The sequence below is a fragment of the Carlito syrichta genome, unplaced genomic scaffold, assembly GCF_000164805.1.
Source record: "Carlito syrichta isolate Samal-C Ts95f unplaced genomic scaffold, Tarsius_syrichta-2.0.1 Scaffold311884, whole genome shotgun sequence".
Classification (NCBI taxonomy): Eukaryota; Metazoa; Chordata; class Mammalia; order Primates; family Tarsiidae; genus Carlito; species Carlito syrichta.
In genome coordinates this window covers 171,334-189,145 of record NW_007255980.1, presented here as the reverse complement: position 1 = coordinate 189,145, position 17,812 = coordinate 171,334, and the positions used below count along the sequence as shown (strand labels likewise).

The window sequence follows — 17,812 nt, the reverse complement described above, 5'->3', positions numbered from 1 at the left end:
ACCCCTTCCAGGAGAGGAAATCCAGTGCCCAGGGAAGGTAAAGTACCACCCATGTAAATCTCATTTAAACATAAATCTAAACGATCATCATACTAACAGCTTTTTAGGGGAGGAAAAATCACGTTGCTGACAAAAAATCCTGAGGAAGCCAAATAAAAAGAATAATTATTATTTGCATTTGATATTTATCATCCCAATTTACTCTTACAAAAATCCCACTTGAGGCAGTTTCAATGGTATTACTAGTATTCCCATATTTGTGTTGAGGTTAGGAGATTGAAACATGAAGAGTGAAAAGACATGGAAGACCCTCTGTAATCTTCCTCAGTTCTACTGCCAAGAGGTAAACCAACAAAATAGTTTCTCAAGGAGAGGAAGAACAGTGTTAGAAGTCCAAGCTTCAGGAATAGTACAGATGATAAGTCAGGGAGGCCATGGGATAGGAATAGCCTAGAGAATGCTGACTTCTGTCATGGATCACAAGTAGAATAGGCAAGCCCTTGAATATGCAAGCATATGGCTGTGGCAGGTGCTAGATAGAAACATGTAGTTAACATTTCCTGCCCTGAGAGAGGTACAAGCTTGGTAGAAATAAATATTCACGGTTTCAAGCAGAACAGAAATAAACTAGCTCTCTGGTTTAGATTAATGCAAAATAAGTACACTTTACACACATATACACATCACATACAAATATTCTAAGAGTCAAAAACAAAAACAAAGCTATAATGTTTTTTACAATGGCATAGTGAACAAGTAGAATATATTCCCAAAAAATGCTTTTACAATGGCATAATGAACAAGTAGAATAGATTCCAAAAAAACTTTCATGAAAAAAATAGTATTTGGTTGAGACTAGATCAGTCAAGTATTACAGCAACAACATACATATACACAAAAAGCTATTAAAATGATGTTTTAGTGGAGAAAGTACCATTTTACTTTTGACAGTGTTTTTACTTTTAGAGATGATAAATACAAATGATTTGCTAAGAAGAAATCTGAAAGGTGTAAGTGCCTGACTCCAAGTAATGTGTCATACCTGAGTAGTAATTTGGATTACAAGCTGCACTTCTTGTGGAACATGTAAAAGATCGGTCCAAATTTCCTTGCCTGGAAGGTAAAATCTAAATAAAGCAGAAGATTTTTCTTAAATCTCATTTTTGACAATAAAATGGAATAAAAACTTGTACTAGGAAAAATGTATCATTAAACAAGACTATAGCGTATTTCAGTACACAACATAATAAATTATATTTATATTTTATAAATATTGGTACTACATACAAGTAAGAAAGGAAAACATGGACAATCTGATTAAATGACTCAGGCTTCAAGAGGAAAAATGGGCAAAATATCAGTTAATTCAAAGAATGCTCATTAAAAGGTAAATATGTTTTCGGTATACCCTGTCTGAAAGCCAGTTGCAATATATATTAAAAAGGCTGAGAAAAATCAACTTGGTTTTGACTCTTTTTATAATGTTACAGTAATAGTTCTTAATCAGGGGTGATGCTGTACCCCAAGTACAAATCTGGAAAAGTGTGGACGTGTATTCATTATCAAAATGATTATGAGGGGTGAAAATGATAGATGCTACAGGTAGTTAGTGGCTAGGGGCCAAGAATGCTAAACATCTTATTATACTTAAGATAGAATCACACAGTAAAAAAATGATTTCAGCTGGGCTTGGTGGCTCAGCCTGTAATCCCGTGCTTTGGGAGGCTGAGGTGAGTGGACTGCCTGAGCCCACAGGTTCGAGACCCACCTGGGTAACTTGGCAAGATCTCACCTCTACAATAAATCAAAAAATTAGCGGGGCATGGTAGCGCTCGCCTGTCGTTCCAGCAACTTGGAAGTCTGAGGTGGAAGGATCGCCAAAGCCCAGCAGGACGAGGCTGCGGGGGCCAGGAGTGTGCCACTGTACTCCAGGCTGAGTGACAGAGTGAGACTCCAACTCAAAAAAAAAAAAAAAAATTTCATCCAAATTACTGATGGCTTTTCTACTAAGAAAGCTGCTTTATTCATTTTTTATTTTTTGAGTTGGAGTCTCACTCTTTCGCCCAGGTTGGAGTGCAGTGGCACACAAACTCACAGCCACCCTAGCGTCGACCTTCTGGGCTCCAGCGATCCTTCCACCTCAGCATTCGGAGTAGCCAGAACTACAGATGCGTGCAACCATGCCTGGCTATTTTTTCACTTTATTGTAGAGACAAGGTCTCAAACTTGCAGGCTCAGGCAATTCACTCGCCTTGGTCTCCCAAAGTGTTGGGATTACAGGCTGAGCCACTGAGCCTGGCCGAGACTGCTTTATTAATAGTGTTCCCAATACTTTAATTTGCCCATAAATCAACTGGGGGTGTTTTAAAATGATAGATTCTGTTTCAATGGTATGGGATTCTGAGACTCCATTTCTACCAAGTTCCTAAGTGAATCTGATGCTTCTGGTCCTGGACCAAACCTTGGGAAACTAAGCTTTACAGCAGAGACAAGTCTCAGAGCTCTGTATATGTTCACATTTCCCCCTATTTAATGCTCAGCAATTTTAAGATACTAGTTTAAAAGACCACTTATCTGTGTATTTGGTAATTGTAATACTCAGAGGAACAATGAAGACTTTTCTAAAAGGTACTTTTCTTAAAGAACTCATACATAGCCTGTTCTTTCTTAACTTTCCTGTCTTAAATTTAATATAACAAGCAAAATTTCAAACACTAAAATTGTTGATTTTTAACAAGTTCATATATATGCTTGCATTTTTGCATAATTACACTAAAATGAAAACATATAAAGAGCCAAAATAATTAATTTATTAAGAGAAGAAAATGATTCCTAACCTGCTGGTCAGAAAGCGAAAGCTGGTCCTCTGGAAAACCTGTTTGTGGCAGGAGGTGAGTTTTGAATATGGTGCTGTGGTTCACTAAAGTTACTTCTCCAGCATCCATCCTTACCCTGGCAGCAATATCATCTGGGGAAAGAGACTGGATTAGTTCAAGTCATATAATTCTTCAATAATTTTTCCTATGAACCAATCTTTCACCTGATAAAAATGATTCCCAAAGAACAACTCTACAGTAAAATAAAACTCCTCCTTCACAGCTAACCATTAGCAAGAAATCTTAGAATGTCATTATCCAAGCGAGAAATTGGATTGTTTGGAATTGACTAAGATCATCTACCAAATAGTTCAAAACTTGTACATGTATAAAAATAGCTTAAGGTTTTAAAAATAATAAAAATTGTCCAAAAGCAATTTTTAATGTTTCAACTGCAGAAAAAATTGTAAATATAAGAAAACTAGGGGAAAAATTTCACCATTCAGAAACAAACACTGTTTACATTGGTTTATTTCCTGTTTTAACTTGTGTTTTTTAAAAATAATCCACCTGAAACATTTTTTTCTGTAAAAAGCATAATTTACAAGTATCAGCTCAATTACTGTACTTTTAAGACCTTTGCTACTATAAGAGAGCTAGAAGAGGAACAAATGAGAGTAAAGGAACTTAATGACTCAAGCTGATATCAGCAATGAAAAAAAAATGGAAACAAATGAGCAGGGGGGAAAGGTAGACTAAGCAAAAGGAAAATACAGAAAGTAGAGAAAAGGCTAAAATAAATTTAAAAGGAGCATATGGGATGTTATAAGACCTAGCTGTATAGATTTTTCAAATTATTCCTAAATTGGCTATTAGTTCTGACCTTATATTGACCCCCTTTAGAGACATAAGCTATTATGAATGAAATAGTAAAAAAAAGTTCTAATCACAATTAATTCTCAATGACACTACCAAGATATTTACCTTCATCAAATTACTTATCATATAGAAGGCAGTATAACATAGTACTAGAGAACAAGGACGCTAAAACCAGAGAGAATTTGGTTTAAATCCTAGCTCTGCCAGTTACAGCATGTGGCCCTAGGCAAGTTTCTTAACATCTGTATCTCAGTATCCTTCTTGATATAATAGTAATATATAATAATAGGAACCCTTGTAAAGTGGGTATACAGTTTAAATGAATTAATACCTTTTAAATCCTTAGAACAGGGTCTGGCACCCAGTAAATGTCTGCTGATTTATATTTGGCTTTTTCAATACAATGAATGAGAAAAATGCTCCTAAACAAGTCTGTAAATAAAATTCTAACCAAAATAAAATTACGTTTGGCATATAGTATTACATAATTAGGATTAAGATCTCTCTTAAAATAATATGAAAATCCGTTCTTTCACTCCAGCTTAACCAATAAAAGTAGCTAAAAGGGTTGAAAATAAGTCTTACCCATGTCAAGTCTTTTCACATCACTGACTTTAGCAAAGACACAAAGTCCTATTTTAAAAAAAGAGAAAAACAGAAACATTACACACACAAATATCTACTTCATATAACTACTAAACAGGCAGCCACTCAAAAGTGACATGTTTGTGTTCTTAGTGAAGAAAAAACCACGGTGGTAAGGAGTGAATTGGTGGGAAAAGAACAGAAATGAAAACTAGCCTGAGGTAATTGCTACATTAAACAGCAATTACAGACTATCCAAGGAATTACAGAATATTAAAACAAGAAGCAAGTTGGAGAGCCATCCCTTAGGAGACTGAGTGATTTGCCTAAGGGTCATAAAGTTAGTGACTGCACTGAAATTATAACCTAGAAATTCTTCCAAATCCACTGTTCTATTTCCTCAAGCTAAACCATTTTATAAACAAGTGACAGACTTTGCGATGGTCCTATGAAGGCTTCTCTTCCATATGTCTTACTGAGACATATAAAGCTACTGATTCTGAACACAATCAGGGACTGTTTCATAGTAGTACACAATACCTCCCCTCAACAGCATCAATCAAACTGCTACAAACCAAAGTCCCTTTGCCTATATAAAAATTACGTTCTCCTCTAATATACCCACTTTCCCTAGGGGAAAAAAAAATGAAGTTAAAAGCCTAACTGCTTGGAAATAGGCTAATAAACATACCCTGGCACACATGCTCTTGGCAGATTTCCAAGGAGGAGACTAGGGATGGTAATAATCACAGTTATATATTTATAATCTTATCATCATATTTTTGAAATATTGAGCACTTCATCAACTACATAGCAATATTAGGCCTTCAAAATATTCAGGAGGCTGGATGAAAACAGGCATTTTCCATGGTCACAATAGCAAGGTGCACAGAAAGGAAGGCTGCTTGAGTTTATCTTGGCATAGCTATAGACTAAGCAGAGTAATTATCTGATTACTTAGTCTTGCCAGGGAGGATTCCTAAAGAACTTAAGCCTTAGATTTAGGCTTCAAATATAATTCCAAATGTCCAACAAAAGGCTCCTACTGGAAATTCTCCAGGTTATTTTCCCCCCTTTTTTCATCTTTAATACAGAAGAATTCCCTAGGTTCCAGATTAACCTAGGGAAGAAGAAAAAGCATAACAACCAACATATTAGCAGTGCTTTTGACATTTCACTCTTTCAGGTTGGTTCATAGTTGTCATCACTAGCCTTTTTTTTTTTTTTTTGGTAGAAGAATGTCAATTTAAAAGCCTGGTGTTCAATAGAACAATCCCATGTTAATGTCCTTTGCATTTTGCTGAGATAGATGTGAAGAAGGAAGCAAGCTACAAATTCAAAGAATATTACAGATTATGTTCAGAGAGGTTAAGTGACTTGCCTGAAATCACACAGATGGGACAAAGGGAAGACAAGAATCCACGTATCCTGACTCCAGGGTAAATGCTCACTTCAAATATCATACAACTTCAAATCTTTGAACACAACTTCATTTAAATTTTCACGCACAGGCAACCCCCTGAGGTCCCCTCCCAATGTGGGTGCTTTTCTGTCCTCTCAATATAGCCTGCTTTCTCACACACACACACACACACACACACACACACACACACACACAAAGATTCACACACACTGGCAATTTAAAAATAATCTCTAGCTAACTCTGGGGAATGTATGCTGATTAATAATTTTAAATAAAGCAAATCGGTAATTATAAAAGACAATACTTAGGATTATGATGAAGTTACCAGAAAGCATATATCCAGGAGAGGCATTTTAGCTTTATCCAGAACCAAGACATAGTTAGAACAATTCATGATACGAGAATGATATGGAAGTAATCATGTGAATCACATTAGGGTACTCTGAGCTCTGGAAAACAATTACATATATGAAACAGTTTGGACTGTATTGTGTGTTTGGATTGTTTTTTCTTCTTCTACTTTTTTTTTTTTTTTTTGAGTTGAAGTCTCACTCTGTCACCCAGACTGGAGTGCAGTGGCACGCTCATGGCCACCCCAGCGTCCACCTGCTAGGCTCTGGAGATCCTTCTGCCTCAGCCTTCCAAGTAGCTGGAACTACAGGTGTGCGCTACCACGCCCGGCTAATTTTTTGATTTTATTGTAGAGATGAGGTCTCACCAAATTGCCCAGGCAGGTCTCGAACCTGTGGGCTCAGGCAATCCACTCACTTCGGCCTCCCAAAGTGCGGGATTACAGGCTGAGCCACCCAGCCCAGCCTCTTCTACTTTTACATGTAATCTCTCTCAACTAGTCTCTAACCCTTTAAATATTAAATATTCAACTTATTTCATACACAAACATTTACTGGGCACCAACTACGTTCAGGGTACTGGGGATACAAACATGGGTAAGAACAACTCCCTGCCCACTGAGAGGTTCACTGGCTAGTGGGGGGAGCCAGGTACATAAAAAGATACAGCAAGACAGTAGAGCTGGCACAATTGGTAGGAGACGTGGAAGTTGGGGAAGAAAAGGAAGGACTTCCAAAGCAGCAGTCACCTTAGCCAGAAGTAGCAGAACCTGTTTTTGTATCCACCCACTCCCTCTAGACTTAACTCATCAGATGGGTGACATGATGACTGTCTTTGCAGTTGGGATAATTAGTTGAAGTTGGGTAAAAATGAATGAGGCTTCCTAAAAGGGATTGGGGGAGGAGGGGATGATGGAATCTCTAAACTGGAAGAAGGTTAAGGGATCATGCTTAAAGAGATGCTTAAGATTTCATTGTAACTGTAATTTCAAAGACGGTGTAATCTACGTTTTAACACGAGTTCTTAACACAAATTATCTTTATGAAGAATACAGATTTAGGAGATGATGTGATGTACTCCACCCAGAATAACCAATTACAACAAAGACCCTCCGTCAAACAGCTGGTAGCCTATACAAGGCTTTCTATAAATTTCACAAGAATCACCCCCCCCCAAACGTAGAAAGTGGACCCAATATGAAGGAAAATGACTTTAACAAGGCTGACTTGAAAGTGATAAAGGAGCAAGTTACTGCCAACAGATAGTGGAAATACTGCAGAAGCACCGATAAACAGAAATCACCAAGCTCAAGACAAGAGAAAGTGGGCACACATCCAGAGAGATCACGTTAGGGTACGCCAGGAAAAAGACGGTTCGAGGGAATTACCCGGAGGCGATGAGCCAGGTAAGCAAACTGTGGCAGTTAGGGGGATTCTCATAACCTGGGCAGGAGGGTCCGGACGGTTCTTTCTGGCGGTGGCACTAGCGATATCGCATCTCAGGGAGAGACCACAGAGTGAAAGAGTTGGAGAGATGTTTACGTGAGACGCAGTAGTCGAGAAATATCGCTCAGATCTCAAGGAAGGCGGGAGGTGAAGCAGGTGTAACAGAAAGCTGAGCTCCCAGGTGGAAAAAGCTCTCCTCAGAGACAAGACCCCGCTCTGGCGGGAAAGCCCGGAATCCCAACGGCCTCTTCCCCGCAAGTAAGGCTGGGCGCTGGGATGGGGCCCGCCGTGACGGCAGGGAGACAGCCTCCCCGCGGCCCGGGAGAGAGAGGCCTGAGGAACGGCCTCAAGTAGCCTAACTAACGGCCACCGGCCAGAGCGCGGCCGCCGGACAGCAGGGGGGAGGGGAGGTGGTCCCAGGGGGCGGGGCAGAGGAAAAGGCGCCGGGCCCACAGCGGTCCCTGCTTCCGCCCAGCGCAGCCCAGGCCCGCGGGCCCGGTCCGACACAGCCTCCTGGCCCGATCGCCTTCCATCCTCCCCCCTCCCCCAGCTTCCCGCCGCCACTCACCGAACCGGAACCGGCTGCCATGCGAAGGGGTTTCCGGCCGGGCGCGGAACGCAAAACCCGGGAACCGCCGCGAACCGGAACCGCCTTCACAACGCCGGAAGAGCCGCTTGGTGGCTGCAGGGGGGGGTGGGGCAGGAGGTCAAAGAGCAGATTTAAGGACCGGGGACGCCTGCGCGGTGTGGCGAGGCCTGATGAGCCAAGGGAGCATTTAGACTAATCATAATTTCTCAGTACTCCTGTCAATCTGGGCCTTTTTCTCTTTCTCGTACTCGGAATACTGTTAGTGCGCCCTTCGTCCTATGCTTTTCTCTGTCCCCTCGACTCCCTTACCCGCCGCCTTATGGTTCCGCACGGCGAGTTTTTGTCTGTACTCTGGTTTCCATGGCAGCTTTTCACTGTGGCCCCAGATCTGCTGGAACTTGTGGCTTCCCCGACAGATGGAGACCTGACATCTAAGTCGATCTCAAGCTATCTCGTGTTATTGAGAATCATAGACCGTTAGTGCTTGTAGAGATTATTGGAGGTATTTTGGTCTAACAGATTCAGAGAATTGAAGAGATTTCCTAACGTTTTTAAGTGCATGGCAGATCTAAGACTAGGAAACAAGTTTCTTAACTTGCAGTCCTAAATGCACATCATGCTTGATTGACCATTTAGCAAACAAACGAAAAGAAAGAGAAAAAAACGCAACTTGGGGACGGCTTAGGTTAGGTTCTGGCAGCATGGAGAATCTTCCAGAACTTTGGAGGAGTTTGAAACACAGGCAAAGATGTGAGGAAAGCTATTGGGGTCCTATCAGAGATGTACTTTTGTAGGCAGAGTTAGGAAATGACCCAGGAGTCCCACCTCTGTCCTCTGAAGGGCCTCTGGAACCACATTGATTAACCTGGAATCTGTGCTGTACTTTCTAAGAAAAAAATAATGGAAAGAAATATGTTCATTCAGACTGTTTACCAAGTGCCTCAACATGGCAGGCCTCTGGATTGTCTAACAATCTTAGAGAAATGCTTTTGAGTTGGTCCTCTAGATCCAGATGACAGCTACCATCTGCACTCCTACTTGAAGAAGGGAAGCTTATGGAAGACCACCCCCCTCCCAACCTGTTTTTTTTTTTTAGAAGACAGGGTCTCACATTGTCACCCAGACAGTAGTGCAGTGACACGATCATAGCTTACTGAAGCCTGGAACTCCTGGGCTCAAGTGATCCTCCTTCCTCAGTAGCTAGTACTACAGGCACACATCACCATGCCTGGCTAATTTTTTCTCTCTTTCTAGAGAAAGAGTCTTGAACTCCTAGCCTCAAGCAATTCTTCCACCTTGGCCTCCCAAAGTGCTGGGATTACAGATGTGAGCCGAGCTGCCTGGTTCGCACAGCCTTTTGATATTCTCAGCAACTTGCTGAGTTCAGGGAATATTGCTCTGTCAGATATATAAAAGTAGCTTATTCGTATTGTCTCATATGCTGCTATTTTTATATTGTCAAGTCCTAAGACTTAATAGTATTGAGCATACCTGACCCACCTCATTCATTGACATCTTAATTATTCCACAGATCTGTACATTTAGATTAAATTCTGTCTCTATTTCTAGAAGACAGCCATGAATAAAGAGGAGCTTCATCTGACCTTTTTCATGTGTGTGATTCAATCTCGCCAATTAGTCAGAACTCCTCAAAGAACAGGTATCATCATTTCCTGATCATACTCTAGTGACAGAGAATGAGTTCTCTCATAAGGCATCTCAATATAGGAAGTGAGAGTTTCTAGTGTAAACATAGACTTTAGAGGTCAATTGACCTTGTTTAATCCATTCTCACTATGATGAAATATTTGTCACTGAGTCATACCTTTTCCTTGTACAAGTATAGGTAATATTTTGGCCTGGTTTGTGGGGATAGGCCCGGGCAGGTAAGAAAGACTTGGAAGTTAAGGAAGAACAAGATTTATAGCCTATGAGCTGGTCATTGATTTCTGTGGGGTTTTTTGGGGGGGAGGGAGGTGGGAATTATTTCAACCTACTAGGCTCATCTGTGAGAGTCTTTGTTGCCAATGTAATTGACACTCCAAAATCATAAAGATAAAGCAAGCCCCAAAGAAAAATGGCCTTCTCTTCCACCCCAGACTCAAGGTATGTAGCTATAGTGATATGTTCTGCTTTTCATCAGTTTATGTCAAAAGAATAGTATCTTTTTGAGGTAAGACAATTGTTGAGAAGACTTATCACTTCTCTAATTTCTCACTGTATTTTTGGAAAGAAAGCACTGAATCACTGAGAGTCATAGGGAAAATGAAAGGGAGTAAGGAGCACCCCCTTCCCTAAATCTCACCTTGAGGGTGACCTAAAGCTATTATTTCTCAGCTGGGGAAGCTTCCACTTCCAGCATGCTTATACCAAAGCCGCCACCAAAGACAGACAACATGAGGAGTCTAGATCCTGTGGATGATCCAGGCACCGTGGGAAGCATACCTATTTTAAAAACTGGTGAGGCACGTGGGTAAGCAAGGGGGAGGAATGTGGAAAGCAGTATGTGAAAGTGAAAATTGTATGTGTAATATTATAAATCAGGGTAGACCAACAAAAACTAAAATATGAATTAAGACCCAAGGGAAAAAGTATGTTTGTGTGTATGTATGCATACACAGACATGCGTGGGCGGGGGGAAGATCATCCAGGAAACTATAGATAAAGGGATACGTCCTCTCTGTGAAGAATAACTTACTTTAGTCAGTGTTAAATCAGTGGGCTCTCATAACTGAAGATACTAATGTGGCTTACCCTATTAATAGCATCCTTGATATATTAAAATGTGAAACTTAAAAAATAGACTAAATGGGTTATTGTATTACAAAATGTCCTAAATATTGTAAAATATTGCCTTCTGAATCTATTTAAAACAAATTTATCTTGTATATTTTAATTAATATTCAATTCACAAGCAATTTATCTGAAGCTTCAGAAGCATGTCTATTTGTTTCTTCTCGACTTCTCATCTGTAAATACATCTGTGTAAACAGCTTTGCCTGTTCTGTATTGAGGTCAGTTCACTGCAAAATTATTGCATTCCCATTACGTGTCCAGTAATATACTAGAAAGAGAGACAGTTTTAAAACATATGTATAAGACATTACCTTGTCCTTGTCCCCGCGGTTTACAGTTTGGAAATGCCTTAGAGATTATTTAGTCTAACTCTCTTATATTTTCAGAAGGAATTCAGGACTAAAAAGGTTTTCCTTAAGAAGTTAACAATTTCATTAATTACTCCCAGCACCTATAAATGTATCGCAATCATTCATAATTTTTTGAGTACTTTGAAATAATTGTGCTAGACTCAGGAGGAAATGAGAAAATGAACTAGACACTTTTCCTGTTCCCCAGTAGCTGACAAGCAAGGAGGGGAGATGATATGAGACAATATGTGAGTTAAGAGCTTGATAACCTTGGTTCAAAATGTTGAGTTTCAAAAGAAGATGCCATAGAAATGTAGGGATGGAAGGAGCCAACTGACTGCTTGGGCAGAGCTTTACTGAGCTCCAGTGTGAAGGCAGGCACCATGCATAAACTCTAATGTAATGCAGTTGTGTTAGTATACCCAAAGTTAACCACACTCACAAGAAAATGGCTTATATACAAGAATACCAATTTATTCAGATACTGGGGCAACATCTACCTGTCTGTGGCAGCTGTGTGTGGTCTATGTCCCTTTACTCAGACTTGCTTTGCCCATGCAGAAAAGCAGCTAGGAACAAGAAATAAACCCCGCTGGTGACTTTGTCTACTGTTTCTTTATTTGTACAGATCATTTCTTATTTATCCTCATCTTTCTTACTTTTCCCATTTTCATTTTGCTCTATACCTAATATTCACCTCCGACCCCATTTGCTCTGATGACCCATTTTGGACCTGCTTCTGTGGTCTGAATTCAGCATTGTCCCATGGACAAAATTCTGAGGTTCAACTTCTGCCTTTAACCATTGAGGCCACAGGTATGAACCGCCATTACCCCTTCCGGCTTTCCCTCTAGGGAAGTGGAATAAAAAATCTTCCCATTCCCAATGGGGCCTCCATTCCCTCTTTCCTGCATGCTTCTCCCCTTTCTTCCTCCTTCTTCCTTCCAGTCTCCTGTCCTCCTTCTCTTCCTCCTCCTTTTCCTCCTTTCAAGAAAACTTGTTGAGCACATATTATGTCAGGCACTGTACTTGGTACTGGGAATAAAGTAATAAGAGAAAACAGGTTCATTACCTGCCAACATGAAGTTGATAGTCTTGTGGGAGTAAGGCAGTGATCACATAATCGCGCTCTGGTATATAATTAGAATGGTGCTACTGCAATGAAGGAAAATAGCACCATGTAATCAGAGTGTGAAACAGAATGTTCCCTGGCCTGAGAAGTCAGAAAAACCTTTCTCAGGATGGCCTAAGGGATGAGTATGCAGTAGCCAGGCAAATGGGCAAGAGCTTTCTAGAAAAGGGGGACAGTAGGCTCTGAAATGGGAAGGAGTTTGGGGAGTGGGCCAGTATGACATGAAGGAGGGGAAGAAGAGCTAGAGAGTGAACTGTATAATTAGTGTTAGGGCCAGACCGTGAAATGCCTTTCAGGTCTTGTTAATACTGTTCAACTATAGGAAGTCACTAAAGAATGATAAGATCACGTGTGTCTTTAAAACATATTTTTGGCTCCTAGGTGGAGGATGGATTGGAGGGGAACTAGAGTAATAGGTCACTGCCTACCATTGATGAGAGGCAGACCACTGCCTTGTGCCATTTCTTGCATCTAGGGAGGGCATCACCAGTAAGGAACTCTTGTCATCGATTAGAGCAGAGCACAGAGCTACTGGCACCAAAACATACAAATGGAACTGATGTCCCCTTCTATGGCTTCTGTCAGCCTGAAAAATTCACAGGGACTCCCTACAGGGTGTTCTGCATCTTACTCTAGGTGCAATTATATGTGGAAGTGCTGTGCTCAAGCCTTCAAAACAAATAGCATATATTTGTTTCTTGTCTCATACCTGGCAGGGAAGCAGCTGCAGCTGCTTTCTGCAACTTGTTTTCCATCAGTGTAAACAGCTTTGCCTGTACTGTAATGAGACAGGCTGTGTGTGTGTGTGTGTGTGTGTGTGTGTGTGTGTGTGTGTGTGTGTGTGTATTTCTGGCCTGTAGAAACTCCCATTGATTCTGCCCTGGTGCAGGGATTGAGTCACTTAGGCCTCACCCTCTACCTGTATGTTCTGGTCCCTAGCTTTTGTAAAGAAATGTGGTTAGCATTTAAAGATAGGTGAGAGTGTGGGACTACCTCCAGGACAACAGCTCAGGAGCAGCAGGCAGCTTTGTGGGCCAGGTCTGGTCCAGCAGATCCAGCTGCCCACTAGACACAAAGCTTCTCCTGTGTATAAGAACTTCACTTATGGACAACCTGCCTAGTTAACCAGTTACTCTGAAGACCACTTCTTGTCAACCGGCAATTGGGGGAGCATTCCAAAGGAGTAGTGTTATACCCAGTCTCCCCCTTCTATGTCACAGCCTCTCCCTGAAAGCTAAGACCTTGCTATCATATTCTTCACTTCATGTAGGCCATGTGTCACCAGCATTGCTCTTGTCTCCTGCTGCTCTTCTGTTCCTCTGTACCTAGGTATTCTATACACTCACATCTAGGTGGTTTATGCAGACTAGGATGCAAAGTTACCCCAACATTGAGAGTGCAACTGATATGTGGAGATTTTGACTGCTGTTCATGGTTCAAGTTCCTTCCAGACAGGTATACTTGCTTTCTGCATCAGACACAAGATTCTACATACATATGCTATGTTGTAGCAATCCAAGGACCTGGAAAAGGAAAATTAGTAGGAGTTTGTAGAAGAAAAACTAGTGGGAGTTCTGTCTCTACCAAAATTGCCTTTATTTCAACATACTAACCATTCAGCATTGGTCGCCTTACCCCAGACTTCCAAGATGAGTTTGACAGAACTTGAATCTTCATGGAGTTAAAACTTTCAGGACTCTTATAACATCAACTGAATTGAGGAGATTATTGATAGGAAAAATAGCCTTACAAATGTTCTTCTCTCAATCAAATATGAAAGGATACTAGTAGACTTGTGGAATACTTCTTTCATCTTCCATTGATTAATAGTGATGATCATATACATATATACACATATGTAATCTTGGACCATCATACTCTGGGTGGTCCCATATCAAACTACCTCTCAGTTACCCAGGGGAATGTATTACGAGCCTTGAGGGATATTCAGTGGACTTACAAAACAGCTAAGGCTTCCACATGATACTTGATGAATTAGCAAATCTGAAGAGAAAGACTACAAAGATTGTCTTATACAGTGATTGTCTTCTCTGCTCTGATATCTCTAAATGCTTACTTCTTTAAGGAAATAAAAGATTTATTTGGTTCAAGGTTGAGGCTACCTACCACAGTTGAAGAGTTGTTTACCTGTGCCATAATCAGGTCTTTAAAGTTGTGCCTTCAGCCTACAATAGGAATCATCTTGTCACCTGTGACCTCTTCCTGGCAATACCTTTCTCAAGAAGTTGGTTCTAGTTGGTGTCAATGACTCCACAGAAACCCAGAGTCATTCTTCAGGTGATGGTGTTCTTGGACCTCCACAGCTTTGAACTTTCTAACTTTAACTGAATATCTTGTTAAAACACATTGCTAGACCCCACCCCCAAAGTTTCTGATTTAGTAGATCCCAGATAGGGTCCAAGAATTTGCATTTTAACCAGTTTCCAGATGATACTGATTCCACTTTCCTGGAACTGATACCCACTGTCTTAAACCAGTCTTAAACCAATAAGGTCTATGGAGAAACTCAGCCTGTCCTTGCCAGGTGAGGTAGAATAGCCAGACAGGTGCCCTGTGTCAGAAACCTTATTAGTGACTGGCAGAGACTGCTGTCTCCAGGAGTCATCCTAGCCCAGCTAGAACTAAAGATGACTCTCTAGTACAGACAATAGTTTCATGCCTGGGGTCTGTCCTCATGGATCTTATATTCTAGTGGGAGAAGGTAGATAATAAGCAGTAAATTAGTCAGGTGATGCCTAGATAAGATTCAGGGAATGAGTAGAAGTGAGAGGTCCAGATAGATATTTATTTCAACCCAGAGAGAGGGTCATATCTGATTGTTGCAAGTGTTTCACAGCATCAACCTACCAAGTCATTGTAGTACATTTATAGTTCTGATTCCAGTCCAAAGGAATCTTGATGGTCCTCTAATGTGACACTCCTCACTGTTCCTGCCTCAGGTCTTTGCCTTTGCTATTGTTTCTACTTGAAAGCTGTCCCTCCTAGCATGGTTTTCCCTTGTTCATTCAGACCTTTTCTTAAATGCATCTCCTCAGCGATATTTTTCTGGTCCACTCTTTTAAAGATAGACTCTTGTCATTCTGCTTCTCTACCCTGCTTTGGTTTTCTTCATAGCACTTATCACTACTTGACTAATTTGTTTATTATGTGCTTTGCTTACTAGCATGTAAGCTACATGAGGACAGATGAGCTTTTGCTTTATTTTGCTCTGTTTTTCCCATTTAGGATTCCTTTGAGCCAGAACAGTGCCTAAATGTACTAGGCATTCCATATTTGTTGAATGGATACATGAAAACTTAAATACTGTCCACTTTTCTCCTGGATTAGAGTCATACCTGGCTGACTGTTGTACCCATTCTCATTCCTAAATGTCCCAGTACACCATTACTAGTATCATCATCTTCATTGTCTCATCACAGTGGCCTTTTATTACTATTATTATTTCAGAGTCTCACTCTGTCCCCGAGGCTGGATTGCAGAAGCACAATCCCAGCTCACCACAGCCTCGACCTCCTGGGCTCAGGTGACCCTTCTGCCTCAGCCTCCCAAATAGTGGGTACCACCACAGCCGGCTATTTTTTAAAATATTGTTTTTGTAGAGATGAGGTTTCACTATGTTGCCCAGGATGGTCTTGAACTCCCGGACTTGAGCAATCCTCCCGCCTCAGTCTCCCAAAGTGCTGGGATTACAGTCATGAGCCACCACATCTGGCCATCACAGTGGTCTTAATATAGATCTATACCCATTCCATAGTCATGATACTATCCTGCTACTGAATGGACTCATCAGTGTGACATACAATGTCCTCTTTATTGGCCTCCATCTATGTCAGCCTCTGATAATTGTTGTCAAAGAAATTTTCTATCTACAAGGGGAACCCCCAAAAAGATGGAATTATTTTTAGGAGGGCAAGCCCTTTGTAGTACAGGCTTCTCCAGCCAGGCAAGTGTTCTAAGAACTCATCAGCATCAGTGTACCAGCTAGTGTTGTTGTGAAAGGCTGCATTCAACTTCAGCGAATTTTTTTATTTTTATTTTTATAGATTCTTTCAACGTGTTTGCCCATTTCATGATGGGCAGTTTCTAAGTGCACCTGCCCACACTGTGCTGAGTGCTCAGCAGTTTTTGACCAAAAACGGCATAACCCTCGTGCCCCACCATCACTATTTACCTAATCTCACTACAAGCAGCTCTTTTTGGTTTCCCCAGATGAAAAAGGTCCTCAAGGGAAAACGTATTGCTGATGTGGAAGAGTGAAACAACAACAACAACAACAAAATAGAGCATGAAAAGGCATCAAAACTGATAAGTTCAAAAACTGTTTGGAGTAGTGGAAAAAGCAGTTCAATAGGTATATTGCATCAAATGGGGGAGTACTTTGAAGTTGACTGAAGTTTAAACATTTAAGAGTAAATACACAATTTTTTATAAATACATTCCATTGGCGGGGGCTCCTCCTTGTATATGAACTACTCAACTACCTGGCAATAATGTTTAGTTTTATGCTAGTTTAGAGAGCATTGTCCAAAGTTCTCTGCGTCTTAATTTACCTCTCCATAACATACAGGGTTAATGGTCAGACAGAGCATATGAATTAGGTATTTTAGAATACCTCAGCTGCTCTGTTCAAGGGCTCTACCTAACAACCTGCTGGAGAATTTTCCTTACATATCTTATACTTCTGTCCCCAGAATACCTTCTTTCTTTCTTTTTCATTTATTTATTTATTTGTTCATTGAGTCAGGGTCTCACTCTGTTGCCCAGGCTGAAGTGCAGTGGCATGAACACAGCTCACTGCAGCCTCGACCTTCATGGCACAGGCAATCCTTTCACCTCAGCCTCCTGAGAAGCTGGGACTACAGGCATGAACCACCATGCCTGACTTACTTTAAAAAATTTTTTTTGTAGAGTTGAGGTCTTGCTATGTTCCCCAGGCTGGTCTTGAACTCCTGGACTCAAGTGATCCTCCTACCTCAGTTTCCCAAGGTGCTGGGAGTACAGATGTGAGCCACCACACCTGGCCTACTTATTTATTTAGAGATAGTGTCTTGCTCTGTGACCTAGGCTGGAGTACAGTGGTGCAATCATGGCTCACTGCAGCTTTGACCTCCTGGGCTCAAGTGATCCTCCTATCTCAGCCTCCTGAGTATCTAGAACCACAGGCATGTGCCATCATGCCCATTAATTTTTCGATTTCTTTGTAGATATGGGTCTCACTATGTTACCCAGGCTATACTTGAACTCCTGGTCTCAAGCTAAGCTCCCATCTTGACCTCCTAAAGTGTTGGGATTGCAGGCATGAGTCATCAGGCCTAGCCACCTTCTTTCATCATAATTATAATTTTTGCCCCTACTATTTGCCTGGACTTCACACCAACACTCCAACAGCTGACTGATATCTGGAGAGCTCTGGGAAGCCTAAGAG

General features: G+C 41.0%; 2 protein-coding genes across 3 annotated transcripts in view; one reads left to right on the top strand and one right to left on the bottom strand.

Moving 5' to 3' along the window:
• Nucleotides 1–8,343, bottom strand: part of SENP1 (SUMO1/sentrin specific peptidase 1) — a 59,568-nt gene extending 51,225 nt beyond the window's left edge. Inside the window, exons 1-4 of one of the 2 annotated variants that reach the window (XM_008069254.2) lie at nt 8,068–8,343; nt 4,281–4,328; nt 2,838–2,968; nt 1,043–1,127 (exon numbers count right to left, since the gene is read on the bottom strand). In XM_008069254.2, coding sequence (XP_008067445.1) covers nt 1,043–1,127; nt 2,838–2,968; nt 4,281–4,284 — 220 coding nt within the window. In that variant the 5' untranslated portion in view covers nt 4,285–4,328; nt 8,068–8,343. Of the gene's footprint in view, nt 1–1,042; nt 1,128–2,837; nt 2,969–4,280; nt 4,329–7,441; nt 7,887–8,067 lie in introns of those variants that run through there. The other variant, XM_021718170.1, reaches the window with a different exon arrangement.
• The window catches only part of PFKM (phosphofructokinase, muscle), a 42,795-nt gene continuing 32,901 nt past the window's right edge, over nt 7,919–17,812 (top strand). The window contains exons 1-3 of the mRNA XM_021718168.1: nt 7,919–8,177; nt 9,658–9,748; nt 10,426–10,548. Coding sequence (XP_021573843.1) covers nt 9,667–9,748; nt 10,426–10,548 — 205 coding nt within the window. The 5' untranslated portion in view covers nt 7,919–8,177; nt 9,658–9,666. The remainder of the gene's footprint in view (nt 8,178–9,657; nt 9,749–10,425; nt 10,549–17,812) is intronic.